This window comes from Mastomys coucha, unplaced genomic scaffold, assembly GCF_008632895.1.
Source record: "Mastomys coucha isolate ucsf_1 unplaced genomic scaffold, UCSF_Mcou_1 pScaffold21, whole genome shotgun sequence".
NCBI lineage: Eukaryota > Metazoa > Chordata > Mammalia > Rodentia > Muridae > Mastomys > Mastomys coucha.
This window is the reverse complement of record NW_022196904.1, coordinates 95401266-95423511: the sequence shown is the minus strand read 5'-3', so window position 1 is coordinate 95423511 and position 22246 is coordinate 95401266. Positions and strand designations below refer to the sequence as shown.

Genomic DNA, 22246 nt, shown 5'->3' with positions numbered 1-22246 from the left:
AGAAGAAGAAGAAGAAGAAGAAGAAGAAGAAGAAGAAGAAGAAGAAGAAGAAGAAGAAGAAGGAATAGTGATTGTTGCATCCTGTTATTTTTTATGTTAGTTTTATGTTTGTGTGATTATCTTCTTTTGGTTTGTTGAAAGAAAATTACTTTCTTGCTCTTTCTAGGGTGTAGTTTACCTCCTTGTGTTGGCGTTAACCGTCTATTATCCTTTGTAAGGCTGGATTTGTGGAAAGATAATGTATAATTTTTTTGTCATGGAATATCTTGGTTTCTCTAGCTATGGTAATTGAGAGTTTTGCTGGGAATAGTAGCCTGGGCTGGCATTTGTGTCTTGTAGGGTCTGTATGACATCTGCCCAGGATCTTCTGGTTTTTAGAGTCTCTGGCAAGAAGTCTGATAGGTCTGCCTTAATATGTTACTTGACCTCTTACCTTTACTGCTTTTAATATTCTTTCTTTGTTTTGTGCATCCAGTGCTTTGATATGTGACAGATGGATGTTTATGGGCATCTCTTTCTTTAGGTTAGGAAAGTTTTCTTCTATAATTTTATTGAAGATATTCATTGGCCCTTTAAGTTAGGAATCTTCATTCTCTTCCATACCTATTATCCTTAGATATGGTCTTCTCATTGTGTCCTAAATTTCCTGGATATTTTGGGTTAGGAGCTTTTTTCATTTTGCATTTTCTTTGACTGTTGTGTCAATGTTTTCTATGGGGTCTTCTGCACCTGAGATTCTCTCTTCTATCTTTTGTATTCCGTTAGTGATGCTTGCATCTGTGACTCCTGATCTCTTTCCTATATATTTTATCTCCAGGGTTGTCTCCCTTTGTGATATCTTTATTGTTTCTATTTCCATTTTTAGATCCTGGATGGTTTTGTTCAATTCCTTTACCTGTTTGGTTGTGTTTTCCTGTAATTCTTTAAGGGATTTTTGTGTTTCCTCTTTAAGTGTTTCTAGCTGTTTACCTGTGTTCTCCTGTATTTTGTTTAAGGGAGTTATTTATGTCCTTCTAAAAGCCCTCTATCATCATCATGAGATGTGATTTTAAATCAGAGTCTTGCTTTTCTGATGTGTTGGGGCATCCAGGGTTTGCTGTAGTAGGAGAACTGGCTTCTGGTGATGCCAAGTAGCCTTGGTTTCTGTTGCTTATGTTCTTGCCCTTGTCTCTCACCATCTGGTTATCTCTGGTATTAGTTGGCCTTGCTGTCTCTGACTGTGGCTTGTCCCTCCTGCAAGCCTGTGTGTCAGTTCTCTTTGGGAAGAATTTGGGTATGGAGAGCTGTGGCACAGGGTCAACTCCTGGCACAGACCAGATTAAAACAGGAAGAATCCTGTCGCAGGCTGCTCCTTGATTCCTGTGTCCTGAAGTCTCCGGGAAGGTCCCTTGGAGCAGAAGTGGTAATTTTACCTGTGCTCACAGGTGTTTTCCACAGCTCTCTCCTGGTAGTATTTGGGTATGAAGCACTGTGGCACAGGATCAGATCTGAGCACAGATGGAAACTGGACGGATCTGGTTATGCATTTCTTCCTTCTATTGAAAACTTTGTCAGGACCAGAAAGATAAACATTAGGGAGGATGGGAAGTCTCTAAATCTTCATGCTTCTTCCCAATGTGGCCTCACTGAATAAAATCTTTTTCATCTTTTTGCTATTAATTTGGCTCTTTTAGTGGTCTTACCAAGGACAAGTGCCAGAATGTGTCTTGTTGGAGCTCAAGCTGTGACCACAAGCGTGTTCACAACATTGCTGAGGCTGCCTGTTTTATTTTTTTTTTTAAAGTTCTGATTCTGAAAGTATGGCTTTCTTCCTCTTATCCACACTCCTCCCCCATGTGGCAGCTACTAAGTTTGGCAGGTAGGCTGCTCTGGGTTTTGTTTTGTTTTGTTAGTTTTTCTCTAAAACTCACAAAAATCTTCCTCAGACCATATTTAGCTACAAGAACTTACATAAGAGACCCAAGAACGAAATGAAACCTGTAAACATGAAGGAAAAGGGAGGTGCCTAATTCTGAGTGTGATTTCAGTCTCTTACCTCATAGATCCTCAGCCAATGGTCAGCAGCCTGGCAGGCTTGAGGAAGGTTCATGACCACCTCCAACTACTCTGTAGAGCAACAATCTGAAGACTGGGCTTCAAGGACACAAGTAAGTGATCAGAGTGAAATGGGTAGACAGATAAGTACAATAGGCTTAAAAACTAGAGTAGAAAGAGAAACTATGGAAAATAGAGACATACATGGGTTGTGACATGCTAAAGCCACAGATAGGAATTTAACCTTTCCATGTTGCTAGAACCTAAGGTTCACTGAGAAACCAGACTTTGGTCCATGCTACCTCCAAGAACTGACAACAAAACAGGAATTGAATCTTTAACCTGTGCTGTATTCAGAAAGCTAAATGCTAAAATTTGCCTTCTGTGGTTGGCTCTTTCAATTTCTTAAAAGTTGTGCCTTTTGTTGGGATGGGTCAGGGGCTTGTTAAACATGGCTTTCCTTGAAAGCATTGAAAACATTCCCTTCTGCAATGGTCCCAAACATGTGGATGACATATTGGTTACAGGTGGATCTTTGAGTTCTTGCTCCTTGGCCTCTTAGATTAGGAAAGTAGTTGACTTACTGAAGCTATAAGATTCTTAGAGACATCCTATTTTTCTCTGCTCCCTTGTAATATGTGACCCTGGGCTTGTTAGAGCACCTGAGAGTGTAGAAGCTTCCTCTGGGTGTTGTGGGACTGGCTTGAGGCTTGGGCTCAAGGTCTGTTCTGGACACCAGCCCAGAGAGACTGGAAGGAACCCGAGCCACTCTGCTGGTAGAGTTCCTGTGTGCCTGCTCGGGCAAGTCCCAGTTACTCCTGGTGTTGGGACAGATTTTGGGTCCTCCTCACCTCTGATCCTGAGAGTGTCAGAGCGCCTGGGAGTGGAGCTTCCTCTGGGTGTTGTGGGACTGGCTGCAGAGCTTGCACCCAAGGTCCGCTCAGGACACCAGCCCAGAGAGACCGGCAAATATTATTATTATTTTTATTTTGTTTTTTGAGACAAGGTTTCTCTGTATAGCCCTGGCTGTTCTGGAACTCACTTCGTAGACCAGGTTGACCTCGAATTCAAAATTCTGTCTGCTTCTGCCTCCCAAATGCTGGGATTAAAGGCATGCACTACCACTGCCAGGCTGACAAATATTTTTAAACAAACCTTTATTCCTTTAAGACAGAGTTTCAGAACTAGAAACCATATACAGCGATTTTAATAAAACATAAAATCCTTGCTCTGTGAGGTTCAAACTCAGCCCTTTGTTGCCTTTACCCACTGAGCTTTCTCACTGACTCAATATACTATTTTCAAGTTTTAAATTTTATAAACCATTTTGTGATACACATAAACTTTCAGTTTTATCCATTCTCCTTATTTTTATTAGAATGATCTTTTACCTTAAAATCTACAAGTCAAATACCCTCTCATCTAAAATTATGCTTTTAATACTCTTACCAAAATATATTTGTATTCATAACATTTTATATCTTTCATTTTACTTGATATTAATTATTGTGTCATATATTTTTGAGCTTACAAAATTTAGAAAGCTCTTGCTTCCTAACAAGATATCTATATTTCAAATAAATAAACATGAAGCTATATTTGAAACTCAGGTGAAATAAGTTAGCAGTCCTGGAGTCTGATTTCTCTTTTCATCATGTTTTTGCCTTCCTGGTCTTAAGTTGGTCAAGACAAGAAACTTAGGGACAAAGCTGTTTTGTTTTGTTTGGGGGAAAACACAATCAGGGAGCAAATAGTTTTTACACATAAATGACACAACTGTTAGTTGAAATTTATCTTCAAGAAATACATTGTGTTAGCAATACTAAATGAATAATCTTTTAAAGAAATGTATAAAGTAAGCTTCCCCACATTATAAATGCTACTGTTTGTGGGATAAGATCTTCTGAAATTCCTATTATGAAATGGAAAAGTAATATAAAGTCATTTCGCAAATATGTATATGTACATGTAGTTATTTTGTATGTATCACAGTCTTCATGAAAATCTTACATTTATCATTTTCATATAAAAGTTAATTTTTGAAAACAAATCCATTGTTTTTATCTAATCTAATCAAAGGATTTATATGTATATCAATATATTTCACTAACAAAAAACATTTTTGGTTTTCTTGGTTTTTATTATCATTGATTGTTTTAAATAATAAAATTTAACTTATTAATTCTTATAAACATGTTTACAAATATTAAGACTTAGGTAGTCAATGTTTAAGTTTATTGCTTCATGAAAATTATTTTATGAATTAAAATTAGATGCTAATTTTATCCTTAAAATATTTGCTTGAGGGGATCAGATATCATGTAAGGTTGTACTTAAACCATTTTAGTAATTTATGAAATAGATTTTAAATACCACTTCCCTGGGTTTATAGATATCAAGAATACCTAAGCAGTAGATGTATCAGATTTAACAGTAGATGTATAGATGTCAAATGTGATTTTCCTGTTCTCATATTCTTTGAGTTCATTTTTTAAAGAAGTAGGTATACACCAAGATTTTTAAAATCTATATGGATGTGTATATATATGACATTCCCAAAGCCATATACTGAGAAAAGGCCATCATTTCATCTGTGACAATGTCTTTCCTCCTTGGTCAAAGATTAATTAATTCTATTTGCATAGTATATTTGGAGCCTTATTATTTTCCATTGATTTTTGAAAGTCTTCATCAATGCTGCGTGTCATTGATTCCTGTACCTATGTATTAAGCCTTTAGGTGTCAGTATTCTATTTTTCTCTTTTAATACTGAACTGGTTGTTCTGTTCCTTTTCTTTTTTCATATAAACTTCATTTGGATAGTTATTTAGAAAATAACTTGGTGGGGGTTTGTTAAGATTATAGTGAATATATAATGATCAATGTTGCAGTAAATCTCTAACCCAAATATGCCCTGGCAATAAAAACACAACTCAATTACTGGATGTAAGCTATGTGCCTAGATTGGGCAGATCTACCACTACACTACCATCTTGACCATCTATGAGATCCCTTATAACTTGAAGTTTCTCCAACCATGTGCTTCTACTCTGCTTTCCTTCTACCTCCTCCTCCATCATCCTCTCTTTCTCTCTTTCTCTCTCTCCCACTCCTTCTCTCTTCCAACTTTCAGCTCCACCTGCCCTTTATCTGCTCTAGACTTTATTTTACAAATTAAGGTAGGAAGAAGGTTTACAGGAAATCACCTGGGTGCTGACTCATTTCTTGCTCTCAACCCCTCACAAGAGAACAGAATTAGCATCAAATTACAAATAGCCCCAGAGCTATCCACAACAGATCAAGCTGTAAAAAGAGCTAGTGTGATAATTGATGTGCAATGACAACATAACTAGGTAGAAGATGCCTAGAATTTGTGCCCTGCAGCTGAATGTGTGTGAAGGCTTTTTCAGATAGGGTTGACTTGTCAGGCAGTGAATAGTAAGGAAGCAGCTACCCTGAGTAAGGGTTAGATTATCAACAGTGTAAACTGCTCCATTGAAAAAGTGAGATGAAGCAAGATACAAGCTATCTTTCTTTTCCCAGTGACTGTTCCTATTGCTGTTGCCACCTGATGACGTTAGAGTCCAGATGTTCAGATACAGCATGTTACTCAATTTCAGCAGCTCTTCAAGGCTTTACACATTAGATTGACAGTGCAGGCAGTTGAACACTGTACAACTGCCCTAATCATACCACATATAATTAATCTATTTTTATAATTTCCAGGTACATACACTCTGTTGACTCTTTCATCTAGGGAGCTGTAGGGCAATTGGAATTTTAACAGCATGAATTACAGAGTATGTCTTTGTGGTTTACATACTCTTCAATCTGTTCCATCAGAATTTTACAGTCTTCTTCACATAGTATTTGTACATGTTTTGTTAGGTTTACACTTAACTGCTTTCAGTAGCAATGTGCTCTTAATTTGAAACACCATCCAATTATTTTTGTTGATATATGAAGAGCAATTTTTATTTTAAACCTGTACCTGAAAATTTTCTTATATTCATGCTAGTTCAAGGCAATTTTTACTGTTTACCCTTCAAGATTTTCTACATTGTAAGTCATATTATCTGTGAATAAAAGTAGTTTTATTTTTAGCTACTACTTTCCTGTATATAGGCAGTTAATAGTTTTAAAAGGATGTACACTACATTCAGAAAGGCAAATAATCCTTTCCTATATCAAGGAAGACAAAAGGAGAAAATACTTAAGGATTTTAAATTATCCTACAAAAACTGATCTAACATTGATTGACTTCCCAAATGCAAAATTTCTCTTGCATTAATTTAGTGAATTAGAATAAATACTCAAAACTCTTGACAGTTCCTTGTCAATTTTCTTGTCATCTGTTACATTCTCTCCTGTGATGAGCATTTTTGTAACTCAGTTAAATCCAGCCAATTAAACACATAGGTTGGATTTATCCTAGGAGTTTAGAATGAGTAAATCATCCTGTAGTATTCTCCAAACTTATTTGGGAGAGAGGGCTCTGAGGTTTAGAAGACCCTAGTTCAATTTCTACCACTCATATCAGGTAGCATAAAACCACCTGTAGTTTCTACTCCAGGAGATGCAATGCACTCTTCTGGCCTTCACAGGAACACACACAATGCAAACACACACACACACACACACACACACACACACAAGTGATAATAAATAGTAAATCTAAACGATTAAAATTCTAAACCTTGTATGGTGGTCCACTCCTTGGATTCTAGCACTTAGGAGGCAGAGACAGGCAACTCTCTGAGGTCAACACCAGCCTGTTATACATAGCAAATTCCAGGACAGCCAGAGCTACATAAAGAGACTCTATCAATAAACAAGTAAATAAATGAACAAATGTAAATTTGGCTTAATTTTTTTTTTTTTTGGTGGCAGAGGATGTACCCTGCATAGATTTGATGTGCCAGGGTAGGGGACATTCAAGGAGGCCTTTACCCTCTCAGAGGAGAACAGAGAGGGGATAGGGGGATAGATAGGCTGTGTGAGGGAGGACCAGGAAGAGGCAGGACAGTGAGTGATTGGAATATAAAGTGAATAAATAAAAAAAATTAATGAGAAAATGTAAATTAAAAATTATTTGTTTTTTAAAAATTAAAAATTTATAACTATGCATGTATAGAACTACCTAACTTATTTTTTTACTTAAGCCTCAGTTAAACCCCTACTATGAGGCAGGGATTTGGGTAGGGCTCAAGTTAAAGAGCAATAAAAGACATGGTTTTTGGGTGTTATTATGAGCAAAGGACAGTTTCATTAATAAAACTCATGTGTGCTCCTCTACTGTCATCTTGAGAACATTTCTTTTCATCATGCTCCTCTATCCTAAGATCCACATGGTTTGTTTAAGCATTGTTTGAAAAGAAAAAATAAAAATTGCTGTAGTAACTAATAACAACATGTAAGATCTGATTATTGAAATAATTAGCAGAGAGTTAGAGAACAGAAGAAGAAAGGCTTAGCTTGGTCTTTGTTGGGAGAAGCATCATAGAATGCCTTTCAGTAAAAGGTGAGGAGTGAATCAAATCTAGGAAAAATCAAGCAGATAATAATTTTCAGGTAGAAATGTTGCAATAGAAGATGGAAGAGAACTGTTGCACTTGGGAGGATCTTGTTATAAGTAAAAGATGAAGAAATTAAATGTCCTAATAAGTTAATTAGAAAAGTGATACAGTGATAAGGATATGTTGATGAAGTCTATAGAGATGCTAGTATAATGTCTTCATTAGGAAAACTGAAGAGTAGGAGTTTCTCCTTGAATTAGCACATGCTTGGGAGAAATGCAATTTTGAGTGACTTAAATTACTTCTCCAGTCTGAGGAAAGAAAGTGGGATAGGAAGGGAGAGAGGGAGAGAGGAGAGAGGGAGAGAGGGAAGAGAAAAGGACAGGAGACCAGGAAAGGGAAGGGAAATGAAAGGAAAGAGAGAAAGAAAAGGAAAAGGAACACAGAAACAGAGCAGTGGAGGGGATACACATCAGTGGCTTTAAGATTGGGAAGATGACATTACTACTAACAACAAGCCCGGTACATGCCTTTAATCCCAATACTCAATAGGCAAAGGGAGGAGTACCTCTGTAAGTTTGAGCCAGCCTGGCCTACATAGTGAGTTCCAGGAATCAGACCAACGTAGTAATACTCAAATGTTTTAAAAAATGAATAGGGGCTAAAGAGAAAATTTTTTTAAAAAAACGAAAGCAATAATAAGCAAATCATGAAAAATTAACCAGCTCAAAAGGTAGAATAAGTTTGTTTTTGTCACATAGGACTTAACATTTAAGTTTATTCAGTTAGAAGAAAATTGCTAAAGAAATCTAGATATATATAATTAGATATAAACAATGGTCACAGTTTTTTGCAATAAAACGCAACTTTGTGTTTTGAAAGTCTTAGTAAAAACTATTGACCCTTGTATGATTTATAGCAGTAGAAGAATTTATGGGAATAGAATACAACTAAAGATACAAGGAAAGAAAGAGACATGTATAGGCAAATAGCTAGGAATATGAAAATGTAGTGGATATTGTTAAAACCATGGCACACCATCTTGTATCTCCATTTTGTTTACACAACTTCTCCTAAGATAACACACAGCTTTCCTTCCTAGTGAAATTCCCTAATCTAGTCAAGCCTAACTTCTCCAGGTGACACTCAAGTCATTTTTCTTTGGAGGAACTCCTATTTCCTACTCCTATACCCCTGGTCCAAGGGTGAGGGGCATTCCCTTCTGACGATTCTTCACCTCCACACAGCCAGGCACCTGAAGGGCTGCAAGCCTTCACCAGCCACTGCTTGTCCCATAGAAAACCCCACTGTGCCTCCACGTGAATTCCCTCCAGGCCAAACTTCTAGATCAGAAAAAAATGCCAAATTCCCAGCCTACCAAAATGGTTAAGCCTATGTTTACCCACTGGTGTCATTACTGACTTGTAACTATTCCTTAGAGCCCACCCTACATGCTAGCTAGAGTTACTTTTTTCTTTTTCAAAGCTAAACTATGTTCAATCCCAGGACTTCAAGACAGCATCAACAGTCATCAAGAATCACTTCAGTTCTACCATTTTCCATTCTCCTCCTCACCATCAAGAGAGAAAAGTCCCACTCTACCCACATCCATTCCTTGCCCTCCAGCTCTCAGCCACAAGTGGAGAACATGAAAGTGTGCCATGAGGAGCAAGCTGGTTAGCAGCACTCCTCATGGCCCCTGCATTGGCTCCTACCTCCAAGTCTCTGCCTTGTTTTGAGTTCCTGCCTTGATGCTGATTAGCAATGTGGAAGAATAAGCAACATAAACCCTTTCCTACGCGAGCTGCTTTCGTTCATAGTGTTTCATCTCAGCAATAGAAACCCTGATCAAGACAACCTATAAGAAGGAATACCCACTCTTCCACAGGAATATGATCCTGGTCAGAGCTCCTACCATGCTACTGTCTTGCTATGACATTAATCTCTTTGAATAAATCTCTTCAAAAAGAAAGAAAGAAAGAAAGAAAGAAAGAAAGAAAGAAAGAAAGGAAGAAAGAAAAAGAGAAAGAGAAGGAGAGAGGGCAAGAAAGAAAGAAAGAAAGAAAGAAAGAGAGAGAGAGAGAGAGAGAGAGAGAGAGAGAGAAGGAAAGAGAGAGGGCTAGCATAAGCTGAACACAGTGGTGAATGCCTTTAATACCAGCATGAGGCATGTGATTTCAAGGTAGCCCATGCTATGTAAAGAAATTTTACCTGAAAATGAAGTTATAAAATTTTAAATAAGACAGTCTATCTCGGTGTCCCCTTAGAGTCCAATCCTGAAACCTTTCAGCTATGAGTCGGGCTCTCATTGCTTATTATTCCTCAGTTAATATCGTTCAAGACAAATTTTAAAAACTTAAAGAAAATTTTTGCACAGAGGTCTCACTTAGGTATTACATTAATGTTCAAGTCTTGAAGTGATGTTGTATGTCAACTAATTTATTTCCAAGAATAATTTGCCCACTTATCTGAAAAGATAGAGTGTTCATTATATTTTCTAAGATTTATCCATGAAAAATAATGTCTATATTCTATTCTATGTTGTTTCATGCTCTTCCAGCAAAACTATCTTAAAAGAAAGCAATGGAAATGGCTCATATCAGTGAATTCCTAGAAAACAAAGTGTGAAAACACTCAATTTAGGATCAGTCACATAAAAGTCAACACTGGAAGTGAAAAGCTCACACTCAGAAGGAAGAGACACCTTGACTTCTGGGCACAGCACACACAGCACTGAACTGCTAGGAATTCACATGAAGAGGTAAGCACTTTTTTCCTACTCTGGTGAAAATAACTGCCTCTTAGAACTCTTATCTCATTCAAACTTCAAGCCAGTGATGCAAATTGAATTGCTCTACATGCCTTTTGGTGGGTAACTTTTAGCCTAGAGACCTATAATCATATCTTGATCTCATATCATACACAACAACATTCAGAAAATGTCTGGTGTGTTTTAGATACATAGAAAAATAAACTTTGTTTCTTAATTTTTTCTCACTAATTTCTAAAATATTTACAAATCCTTCCTTTATCAAAGCACCAGCCTTCTATCACTTAAGAAGGGTCAAAGAATGCTATAATAAAAAGATTTAATGCAGGCATGGCATTTGTAGATAAGCAAAGCTACACCTCCTTTATAGAGTAATTTTATGTTTTATTTTTAAATTTTAATGACCTTTGATACCATGATTATTGCATAACAATACAGATTATTTTCAGGATCTAAAATGCTACCAGGATAATGAAGCACATCCTTTAGGTGACATGCAAAAGCATCAAAAAATTAAAAGAAAGGAAGATTGCTCTTTCAAAAATTCCTGGGAAAGGAAAATGGGGTACCTTTTTCAACAAATAGGTAAAAGATTTAGCAATCTAGGAAGAAAATCTTGTTCTGTTTAACAGAAACAATAATTGGGATCCATGTACCCTTTAATATATGTTAGTTTTGTACCCAGTATATTTTAATGGAGACTCTAAGCTCTGTTTATGTATATCTATACATGACATGCAAATGGTATTTTCTTACCCACTTACAAAGTTGTCAAAATTAAATTGTAAGAGATCTAATATACTGATCTCAACAAAAAATGTACATATATGAATGAAATGTTGCTTCAGAAAATAACTATGAATCCAATACAGCCTATGTCCCTCATTCATGTGTTTTAAACTTGACGTCCAGAGTGACAATATCATAGGGCAGTAGAGCTTTGAGGATAGAGCCTACTGTAAGGTCCTAAGGTCATCAGAATTAAGAGGTGTTTTTTCATGTCACCCTTTATAGAGGGAGGTGTCGATTTCCTAGCTGGTTCTTGATTGTGTCAATAAAGGAGGCAGAAGCCAATTGTTGGAAGGGGAAAAGATGGGACTTCTGGGTCCCAAAAGAAGGGAAGGGAAACAGAAAAAAAGTTTTTGAACCAGGTTTTGAAGTGAGGAAGAAGCAGCAGATATGTCGGTCTTGGGTCCCTAAGCTTTGCAGCCTCAGCCAAGAGCAGGGGCCAAGGAAGATGGCGAAAATTAGTTGATAAGATTAGGGCAGGAAATTTTTCACCTAGCCATTGAGTTATCTGGATAGTTTTAAAATAATAATACTGTCTAGTGTTTTCCATCCATGACGGTAAGGTGGGTAGGAGGAGAAAGTGGGCAGCTGTTGAGGTTGTTGGCAGCTTGGCAAAGCTAGCTGTGAGGGGCTGGAGGAGCACTCTTCTGGAGGGGGTGGGGTGGACCACCAACTGGCAGTTGGAGGAGCTAAGTTAGAAGCTCAGTTTGGTTGAGCATGATCTCAGAGCTAAGCTGAGAGTGGGACCCCAGGCAAAGGAGCAAGCATGTTTAAAAATTACAAGGAACAACCCTTAGTAACTCCAGTAAGAAGATTACTCTACAGGGAGTAAACTTGGTCCCCTTAGATCAGATATGACCACCATGGACAGGGTACAGACCTCACCAGAACTTAGCTGATACAGACACAAAGGCATGGCGTGAATAAACCTCTCTCCGTTTTATATAGTTATCTGTGCCAGATAGAGTAAATACTGAAAAAAAATTACAAAACCTAAATGTTTTCAAGTTCACCAAGAATTACCTAATCTTTAGAAAAACAAAAATATTGGTGATTCCATTAAAGCAGAAATGTCTCAAGAGCTTTTACCATCAAATGTCACATTTGCACAAATGCATAACATTCCATGCCTGTGATTACTACTAAAATATAAATTTTATCAGCAAGAAAAATCATTTAAAATGGTGACATATTGTTTATTGCCTCATCTTCATAAGCAATCCAAGTGAGTTGGGATAAGGATGTAGTTCACTGGTATAATATTTTTCAAGCATACATAGGACCCTGAATAAATAAATATAACATATTATATAATTTGATAAAAATTTAAATGAATGGAAGGTAAAACTTACGGAGCTCAATACCAACAACTGAACTCCTAAGTCTACAAAAAACTAAAATTTTGCTCTTTAGTTTAATAAAGAGATAGTAGAAATCATTTGAGACTTCAAGGAAATATGTCTGTGCAATAACAAGCTGACTGTGAGAGAATCATGCTTCTAAAAGTTATGATTCAAAGACTGAGCGATCAGGTGATTGATGGCATGGCCCTTCACTGTTTCTTGGAACCTAGTATCCATGATAAGGTTAGATTACTAAGGATGGGCTGAAGAGTTGGCTCAGAGATTAAGAGCACTTGTAGTTCTTTTAAAAGATCTGGGTTCAGTTTCTAGCACCTACATGGTGACTCAAAACCATCTGTAACTCCAATCTCAAGAGATGTGATATTCTCTTTTGATGTCCACAGGTACCAGGCACATGTGTGGTACACACACACTCATGCAAACAAAACATGTAAAATAATAAAATACGTAAATATTTTAAAAATTAGATTACTGTTAGTCTGATTATTACAGGTAATTAAAATTTTAGGGTAATAAGAGAAGTACCTGTTGAACTAAATCTCCAACTCAAATATGCCCCAGCAATGGAAACACAACTCAATGAATATGAATACAAGCTGTGTGCCTAGATTGGGCAGATCTACCACTGCACTACCATCTTCCCCATCTATGGGACCCCTTATAACTTGCAGTTTCTCCAGGCTTCATGTTTCTGCTCTGCTTCCCTTCCACCTTTTCCTCTGTCTCCTTTCTCTCTTTCCTTTTTTCCAATACCTTCAGCTCCACCTTCCCTTCTTTTTCTGCCCAACCATGGGCTCTAGCCTTTATTTTATAAATTAAGGTGGGAAGAAGGTTTACAGGAGATCACCTGAGTTCTGACTCATTCCTTGTTCACAGCTTCTCACAGGAGATTGGAATTAACATCAAATATAATTAGTCCCAGGGCTATCTGCAACAAGTTTCCTGTGCAAACTTCCAAGAAAATTATGATATTTGTAAAGAGAAACTTTATAAGAATGTTTTGTTTTGCTAAAAGTAAAAAAGGCAATTTGTTTTAAAGTAAAAGACTTTCTCAAAATAAGTAAGATAAAAAGTAATTACTTCAGAAACAAAAGATTTCAAGTCCTGGTAATAATGTCAATTAAATAATAATTTCAAATGACTTATTTTTTTTAACGTTTCCTGAAGGAGTCATATTGGTGAATAGAAGATGTTTAACTGAACACTATTTTGGAGCTTAGGTTCAGTAATTTCTGTGAGAATAAGTATTCCTGAGAGTACTCAGTTCCCCAAACTGGAAAATAATGGAAGAGTTCCCTTATGTCTGAGTAATTAGCCAGTTAACCAGATATTGTTCTTTACCAAGATAATTCCTATACTCCTTGTTAGCACTGTTAGGTTTTTTATTATATTAAAACCAAAGTTCACTCTATTAAAAATTGGGTTTTGTAAAACTATGCAACTTTTCATATTTGTGACTGAAATCTCTGAATAGTGATTTCAGTTAGTAAGTACTATGTCACAGAAATACATACTCTTATTTGGTTGTTGTGTTATTCCTTCTATGTTGTCTTATATTGTTTATAAGATGACATCTTGTTATGTAGCTCAGGCTGACCTGGAATGCGCTAAGTATCTAGTCTGACCTAAAACTGATCATCACTTCAGCCTTCTAAGTGCTGTAATTTCAGGTATGTCCATCACCTCCCAATTAGCTTGGGTGTTCTGTTTAATCTTGTTCTTTTATTTTCTGCATTGTAGTTTAGTCAAGTTTTGTTTGTTTGTTATTTTGTTTTTTGAGACAGGTCTCTCTACATAGCCCTGGCTGTCCTGAAATGCACTAAGCAGACCAAGCTGGCCTCAGACTCACATAGATCTGCCTGCCTCTGCCTCTCAGGTGCTGGAATTAACGGCATGTTCAACTATGCCCCACTGAGTTAAGTTCTTTGTTTGTTTTTATTTTGTTTAGATTCCAAATCTTCCCTTGTGTAGTTTTATTTTGTTTTACTTTTTGATAATTTATTTTTTACTCAAATTATATCCTAGTTGCAGCTCCCCATCCTTCCTCTCATCCCAGCTATGCCCTTACAAATCCCTCCTTCTAATATCCACTCCCCTTCTCCTCAGAGAAGGGGAAGCCCCATCTTTGGTACTACCCAAACCTGGGGCATCTAGTCCCAGCTGGACTAAGTACCTCTTCTCACACTAAATCTCACCAGGGAGTTCAGATAGGGGAAGGAGACACAATGACAAGCAACAGATTGCTCCAATTATTACGGGACCCACATGAAGACCAAGTAGTACCTCTGCTACAAATGGGGGGAGGGAGGCAGCTCCTGCATGCTCTTTAGTTGGTGTTTCATTCTCTGTGAGCCCCCATGGACCCAGGTTAGTTGACTCTGTAAGTCTTCTAGTAGTGTTTTCCACCCCTTCAGCTCTCTCAATTCTCTGTCCCCTACTCTTCCACAAGACTTCCCAACCTCTGCCTGATGTTTGGCATCTGTTTTCATCTCCTGATGGATGAAGTTTCTCAGGAGACAGTTCCTGTCTACAAGCAGAGTCTTGTATCATTAGTATCACTAATACTGTCAGAGGTTGGCTCTCTCCCATGGGAAGGGTCTCAGGTTGGGCCAGTCTTTGGTTGACCATTCTGTCAGTCTCTCCTCCATCTTTATCCCTGTATATCTTGTAGGCAGAACAAATTTTAGGTTGTGTGGTTTGTGGGTATGTTGATGCCCGCTTCCCTCCACTGGAAGTCCTGCCTAACTACAGGAGATAGCCATGTCAGTCTCTATATACTCTACTGGTAGGAATCTCAGGTAAGGTCACCCCATAGTTTCCATAGTTTCCTCATCCTAGAACTCCACCTGATCCCAGAAATGCCTCCTACTATTCTTACTCCCTGACCTCTTGTTACCTCCCCACTCCTTATAGCTCATGGCACCCAACACCTGCTTGCCATCATCCTAAACAACTCTCCACCCAGTTCCCTCTCTCTATTCACCTTTCGATGACTATTTTGTTTCCCCTTCTGAGTGAGATTCACACAGTATCACTTGGGCCCTCCTTATTACCCAGTTTCTTTAGTTCTGTGGATTGAAGAATGTCTATCCTGCACTTTATGGCTAATGTGCAATTATGAGTACATACCATACACATGCTACATCTGTACTGCTGTTTCCCCTACCTTCACTCCTCCCACCACCCCCATTTCCTGTCTTCCCCAGATCCACTACTCCTCTGCTTCCCTTCAAAACAGAAATAGGGCTCCCCAGGGTATCACCTGCACATGCCATAACAAATTACAATAAGGCTAGACACAAACCCTCATATCAAGGTGGAATGTGGTGACTCAGTAGGAGAAAAATTACTCTGAGCACAGCAAAATTGTCTGAGACCACCCATACTCCCATTGTTAGGAGTCCCCTAAGAACCAGCCATATAACTATAATATTTATGCAGAGAATCTAGCTCAAACCCATGCAGGCACCATGATTTCCACATCAGTCTTTATGAGCCCCTATGAGCCCTGCTTAGTTGATCCTATGGGCTATGTTCTTACAGTGTCCTGAACCCCTCTGGTTCCTAGAATCCTTCCTCCTCTTCTTATGTGGGGTTCCCTGGTTTCACATAGTGTTTGGCTGTGGGTCTCTTCATCTGCTCCCATCAGTTGCTGCATGATAGCTCTGTGATGATGATTGGCTAGACACCAGTATATGATTATAGCAGAATATTATTAGGTATCATTATATTGACTTTTTTTTGATAGTTGTGTCTGGTTCTCTTCTGGGTCTCTGGGATGCCCAGTATTGGGTTTCTGACCTTTTAGGCAATATTGGGCCTGGTCTTTCTCTCTCGTGGTGTGGATCTCAAGTTGGGCCACTCATTGCTTGGCCACTCCCACAAAGTTCTGTGCCACCATTGGCCCTAGCACATCTTCTAGACAGGACATATTGTAGGTCGAAGGTTTTATGGCTGGGTTGATATCCCAGTCTTACTGCTGGAAGCCTTGCCTGGTTGTAGAAAATAACTGTGTCTGGCTTTGTATACGCCATTACTAGGAGACATCACTAGGATCACTCTCATAAATTCCAGGGAGTTTCCAATGTACCATGCTTCTACATTGCCCCCCTGCAATGTCCTACAATGCCAGTTATCTTTCCTAGTATTCTTTTTCTTGATCCCCTGCCCCCAACATGGACCTTCCTATTCTAATCCCCACTTTCCCAAAGTCCACTACCAAAATCTATTCTATTTCCCTTTCCCAAGCAGACCTATGTCTTTAATTGATCCCTCCTTGTTACTCAACTTCTCTAGGTCTGTGGATTGTAGCATAGTTATCCTTTACTTAATAGCTGATGCCTACTTATAAGTGAGTATATACCATGTTTGTCTTTCTGGGCCCAGCTTACCTTACTCAGGATGATTTTATTCTATTTTCATGCATTTGCCTGCAAATTTCAAATTGTCATTGTTTTTATTAGCTGAGTAACAGTCCATTGTGTAAATATACCTCACCTTCTTTATCCATTCTTCAGGATCATCTAGATTGTTTTCAGTTTCTGGCTATTAAGAATAAAAGCTGCCTTATTTATAATAGCCAGAAACTGGAAACAACCCAGATGTCCCTCAACAGAGGAATGGATACAGAAATTGTGGTACATCTACACAATGGAGTACTACTCAGCTATTAAAAACAATGAATTTATGAAATTCTTAGGGAAATGGATGGATCTGGAGAATATCATCTTGAGTGAGGTAACCCAATCACAAAAGAACACACATGGTATGCACTCTCTGATAAGTGATTATTGGCCCAGAAGTTCAGAATACAGGAAGAACAACCCACAAACCACAAGAAAGGAAGACCAAAATGTAGAAATTTCATTCCTTCTTAAAAGGGGAACAAAATACCCATGGAAGGAGTTGCAGAGACTAACTATGGAGCAGAGACTGAAGGAAGGACAAGCAAGCCTAATATAGCTGTCTCCTGAGAGACTCTGACAGTACCTGACCAATACAGATGTAGAGGCTCACAGACATCCATTGAACTGAGTACAGGGTCCCCAATGAAGGAGTTAGAGAAAGGACCAAAGGAGCTGAAGGGTTTGCAGCTCCTTAGGATGAACAACAATATAAACTAGCTAGTACCCTCAAAGCTCCCAGGGACTCAATCACCAACCAAGGACTATACATGGTGGGACTGATTGTTATGGCAGCATGTGTATAGTAGAGGACTGCAAAGTCGATCATCAATGGGAGGAGAGGCCCTTGTCCCTGTGAAGGTTCTGTGCCCCAGTATAGGGGAATGCCAGGGCCAATAAGTGGGAGAGGGTAGGGTGGCAAGCAGGGGAAGTGGGTAGGCAACAGGGTTTGTTCTTGTTGTTTTTTGTTTTGTTTTGTTTGAGGGGAAACTGGGAAAGGAGAAATCATATGACATGTAAATAAAGAAAATACTAATATTAAAAAAAGAATAAAAGCTGCTATGAACACAGATAGTTAATTAAGCAAGTACCCTTGTACTCTAAGGAGAGATGTTTCTGTTCAAAGCTACCAGACTGCTCAAACAGTGGGCTCCAGGGAATTGGAATGTCCCTAGAATCTCCTGCTGAGGCCCTGAGGCCAATCAAAGGAGGAATAACTTATGAGACCACCATTCAGGGCAGACTGGAGCAGAGGCAATGATGGGTTGGTGATAGGTGGGACTATTCCTTGACCATGCTGCTTAGTTATAAAAGCTCCTGCCCTCTCTCTAAACTTAAAACTACTAAAGGTACCCAAAGATGAACTTAAGGAAGTTACTGGATCTCTGTCCTTTTTACCAATGTGGCTCATGGAATAAGTCTTCTTTTATTACTATTTACTATTAATTTGGCTTTTTCAAGTTACAGGCATAGGCAAGGATATTCTGGAAGACGCTGCAACAGTTTATGAAATAATTATAAGAACTATTTGCATTAAATTAAAAAGCTTCTGCATAGCAGAGGAAACATTGAAATAGAATAAACAAAGTTTAGGTCTGGAAAATCATTCAGTATGTAAGAGCACTTGCTTAGAAGCTTGACAACTTGAGTTTGTCTCCCCAAAAGCCATCTGAAAACAGGACATAGTGGTTCTGTTTGTGTCTCTTTATATGCCTAATATTCCTGTGGCAAGATGGGAGGAGGAGATAAGAAAATACCCCAAAAGGTCACTGCTCAACTAAGTCTCTATGCATCACAGTATGAGAGAGAGAAAAAGAAAAGCAGGTAGAGGGGAGAGAGAGAAAATTTCAAACAAGGCAGGAGGCAAGGATTGTCCCTCAAGATTGACCTCTGACCTCCACACATGTATTAGAAAAATGAATTTTTACACATGAATATGTATATGTGCACACACATAAAAGTAAATTAAAATATTTAAGAAACAGTTTACATAATAGGAGAAAACTTTTTCCAGCTATGCCTCTAGCAGAGGATTAATGTATATAACATATAAACTCAAATAATTAAGTACACACAAAGATAAATCATCCAAACAACTAATGTGTGAATAAATTTACCAAATAGATGACAGTAGAAATACAAATGGCCAATAAATATGAAAAATTGTTCAAAATCCTTAATCATCCAGGAAATGAAAGCTGAAGTAAGGGAGATTTCATCTCCCCTCAATTAAAATGGAGATCACTTAAAAATAAAATAAAGGATGGTAATATATATTGATGAACTTGTGGGGGAAAAAAACTATCCTATGTTGCTGATAGGAACCAAACAAGTTAGCAAGTATAGAAATTGATATAGAAATTTTTCAAGAAAAGTAAGAAAGAAAGGAAGAAATAAAGAGAAGGAGAGAGAGGGAAAGAGAGAAAGAAAGAAACAAAGAGAGAGAGAGAAGAGAGAGAGAGAGAGAAAGAAAGAAAGTCTCCGAAGGACCCAGCTGTACCACTTCTGGGTATATATTCAAAGGACTCTGAAGACACCACAGAGGCAAATATACATCCATATTTCCTGCTGCACTTAATTCACAGTAACCAACATATGGAACTAAACTAGATCCTCATCAATAGACAAAAGGATAGAGAAAATGTGACATCATACTCAATGGAATTTTTATCAGTGTTTGGCTTACATGAATTACTATATCATGTGCATGTCTGGTAGCCACAGAGGCCAACAGAGATTGTCAGATACTCTGTAACTGGAGTTACAGTTATATGCCACTAAATGGGTGCTTGGAATTGAATTAGGTCTTCTGGAAGAACAGCAAGATCTTTTAACCACTGAGACATTGCTCCAGCTTCAATTTTATTTTTCTTCATGTCTGAATTAAATTTCCAATGGGTAAAGGCTGAAAAGAACTCAGTGGCTAAGAGACTGGCTGATCATCCAGAGGACATGAGTTCAGTTTTCAACATCCACATTAGATGACTCATGCTCTCCTACACACTCTCATGTGCATAGAACCCCATGTACTCTCCAGGCCTCCATAAGCACCTACAAAAAAATAGTTTACATACACATAGACACTCATAAATGTGAATAAAAATAAATAATAAAAAATCTTGTTAAAAAGAAGAATGAAATTTTATCATTTCTAAGGAAATGAGTGTAACTGTATAGTAGCATATTAACTAAAATCAATCCAGATTCAGAAAGAAAAATATGTTTTCTCTCATGTGGGTCTGTGTGTACATACATAAAAAGAGGGGCTACTATGTGGATGGATGGCAGAAACCAATAAGAGAAAACAAATGGGAAAAGGAGGGAAATGCAGAATGAAAACAGGCAACTATAATAATAAACAGGTATGAAGACGCCATAAAGAAACCAATTATGTTGTATGCCACCTAACAAAAATTAATTTTCAAATTTCTGCATTCTCCTGATTTCAAATGAAGATTGAGATTTTCTATGTTCTTTGAGCATCCCAAAAGGCATATATGTTTTACTTTAGATGTGACAGAAATTAAACTAGTCAATATTATTTGGATTAGATGGAAGACACAAAATAACAAGCAATGCTAAAACTTCTTCAGTTTTCGATTTATAGGAATAAACAAGTCATTATTTCAGGCGGTATAAAAAAATTTAAGAAACCTAATCCTAATAGAGATGAATAAAATGAAAGGATATAAGTTGGGACAACAAATATTCAAAAGGTGACTGGGCTTGTGGCTTTCTGAAAAACTACTTGTCTAGCATGCACAATGCCCTGTATTTAAGCCACTGCTCTTCTGAAAAACTTTCAGAATATAAGGAGGAATAAGATACAAGTATAGCATCTCCCATCTCTCTCTCTCTCTCTCTCTCTCTCTCTCTCTCTCTCTCTCTTTCTCTCTCTCTCTTTCTCTCTCTCTCTTTCTCTTTCATACACACACACATTGATTCACAAAAACTGTAACACCTCTTATTGCCTTATAGTTATGTTAAGCTACAATAATTTCAAATTAGCATGTTATTTTAAATACTAAAAATCTTTGCTTATTTATTTAATAATGTGTGTGTGTGTGTGTGTGTGTGTGTGTGTGTGTGTGTGTACTATGTTTTCACATTTATTAAAAGAGGGAATGAGATTCCATTACAGATGATTGACCCAGCATATGGTTGCTGGGAAGTGAACTCAGGACCTCTCTACGAAAGAACATGGGTGCTCTCAAGTGCTGAACCATCTCTGTAGACCCCCAAAAAACATGTTATAAACAAAAGGTTTTTTTAATGCTATTCATAGTAATCACAAAGTAAAATCTATAATAGATACATCAAAAATAACAAGGAATTAGAGCATACTAGTATATAAAATCACTTAACCAAAGAAAACTATAAGAAAGAAAAAAATCAACTACTTAAAAAGCTAGAAAACAACCAACAAGAAATTTCAAAATAGCAAGCAACCTCCCAGGCAGCATCTCCAGAATAATCTTGGGAAAGCTGAAGAACAGAATTAGAAAAGCAACAAACACTCTAACCAGCTAGGAGTAAAGGCTGCACCCAGGACTTCAGCAATAACTGAACGAGAACCCTGGAAAAACCCATCCCCTTGGTGCTGGGTGCTTGTCCCTGGCAAACAACAGAGCAGCATTTCAAAGGGACTTCTACTGACCCTCTCTGAGCCACATCAAGTGCTACAGGACTACGTATTGAAACCTGACAAAGATAATGCTTCAAGACCATGGAAAAGAAACTTTAACTCAGATATAAACAGCATTCAGCAATTTTTTTATAGACCTGTTTTTAAAGCATGACCAACAGATAATATGAAAAATGTTCAACATCATTTTTAATTAGAAAAATAAAAATCACAGTAAGTTATTACGATTTAAAATGTATAAATATTATTACTACTAAAATGACTGCAAAAAATATTGTCAAGATAAAAGAATAATGGAGAAGTAGATAAGGATGCATATAGCTGTTATTATAAATAGTACCTGTGTTCCCCAAATTATAATAGAACTACCAGGTGATCTAGCAGTCTTACAACTGGGTATATATTCAAAGGAAATCACATCCACATGTTGGGAGGACATTTATGTCTCCATACTTGTTATGTCGGTACCCACAAATGAAATTATTCTAGAAGTCCATCAAAGAATGAGTAGATAAAGAAAATGTGGTATATTTATGTTCAATGGAAAGTCATAAATGCATAAAAGAGGATAAACTCTTGCTCTTTGTGACAGTATGGATAAAAACAGTCACCATGTTGAATAGAATAAACCACATCATACTAGAAAAGATGAACTCATGGCACAAGGATAAAAGAATTTCCAGATCAGAGCTGTTTTAAAACTTTTTTTTTTTTTTTTTTTTTTT

At 37.5% G+C, this 22246-nt stretch overlaps 1 protein-coding gene across 1 annotated transcript in view; it reads left to right on the top strand.

Moving 5' to 3' along the window:
• Positions 1-1954: 1954 nt before the first annotated feature.
• Positions 1955-22246, top strand: part of LOC116101335 (interferon-induced very large GTPase 1-like) — a gene marked incomplete at its 3' end in the record, with an annotated part of 57350 nt that continues 37058 nt past the window's right edge. The window contains exons 1-2 of the mRNA XM_031384922.1: positions 1955-2147; positions 10111-10311. Of these exons, the coding sequence (XP_031240782.1) occupies positions 10304-10311 (8 nt within the window). The remainder of the gene's footprint in view (positions 2148-10110; positions 10312-22246) is intronic.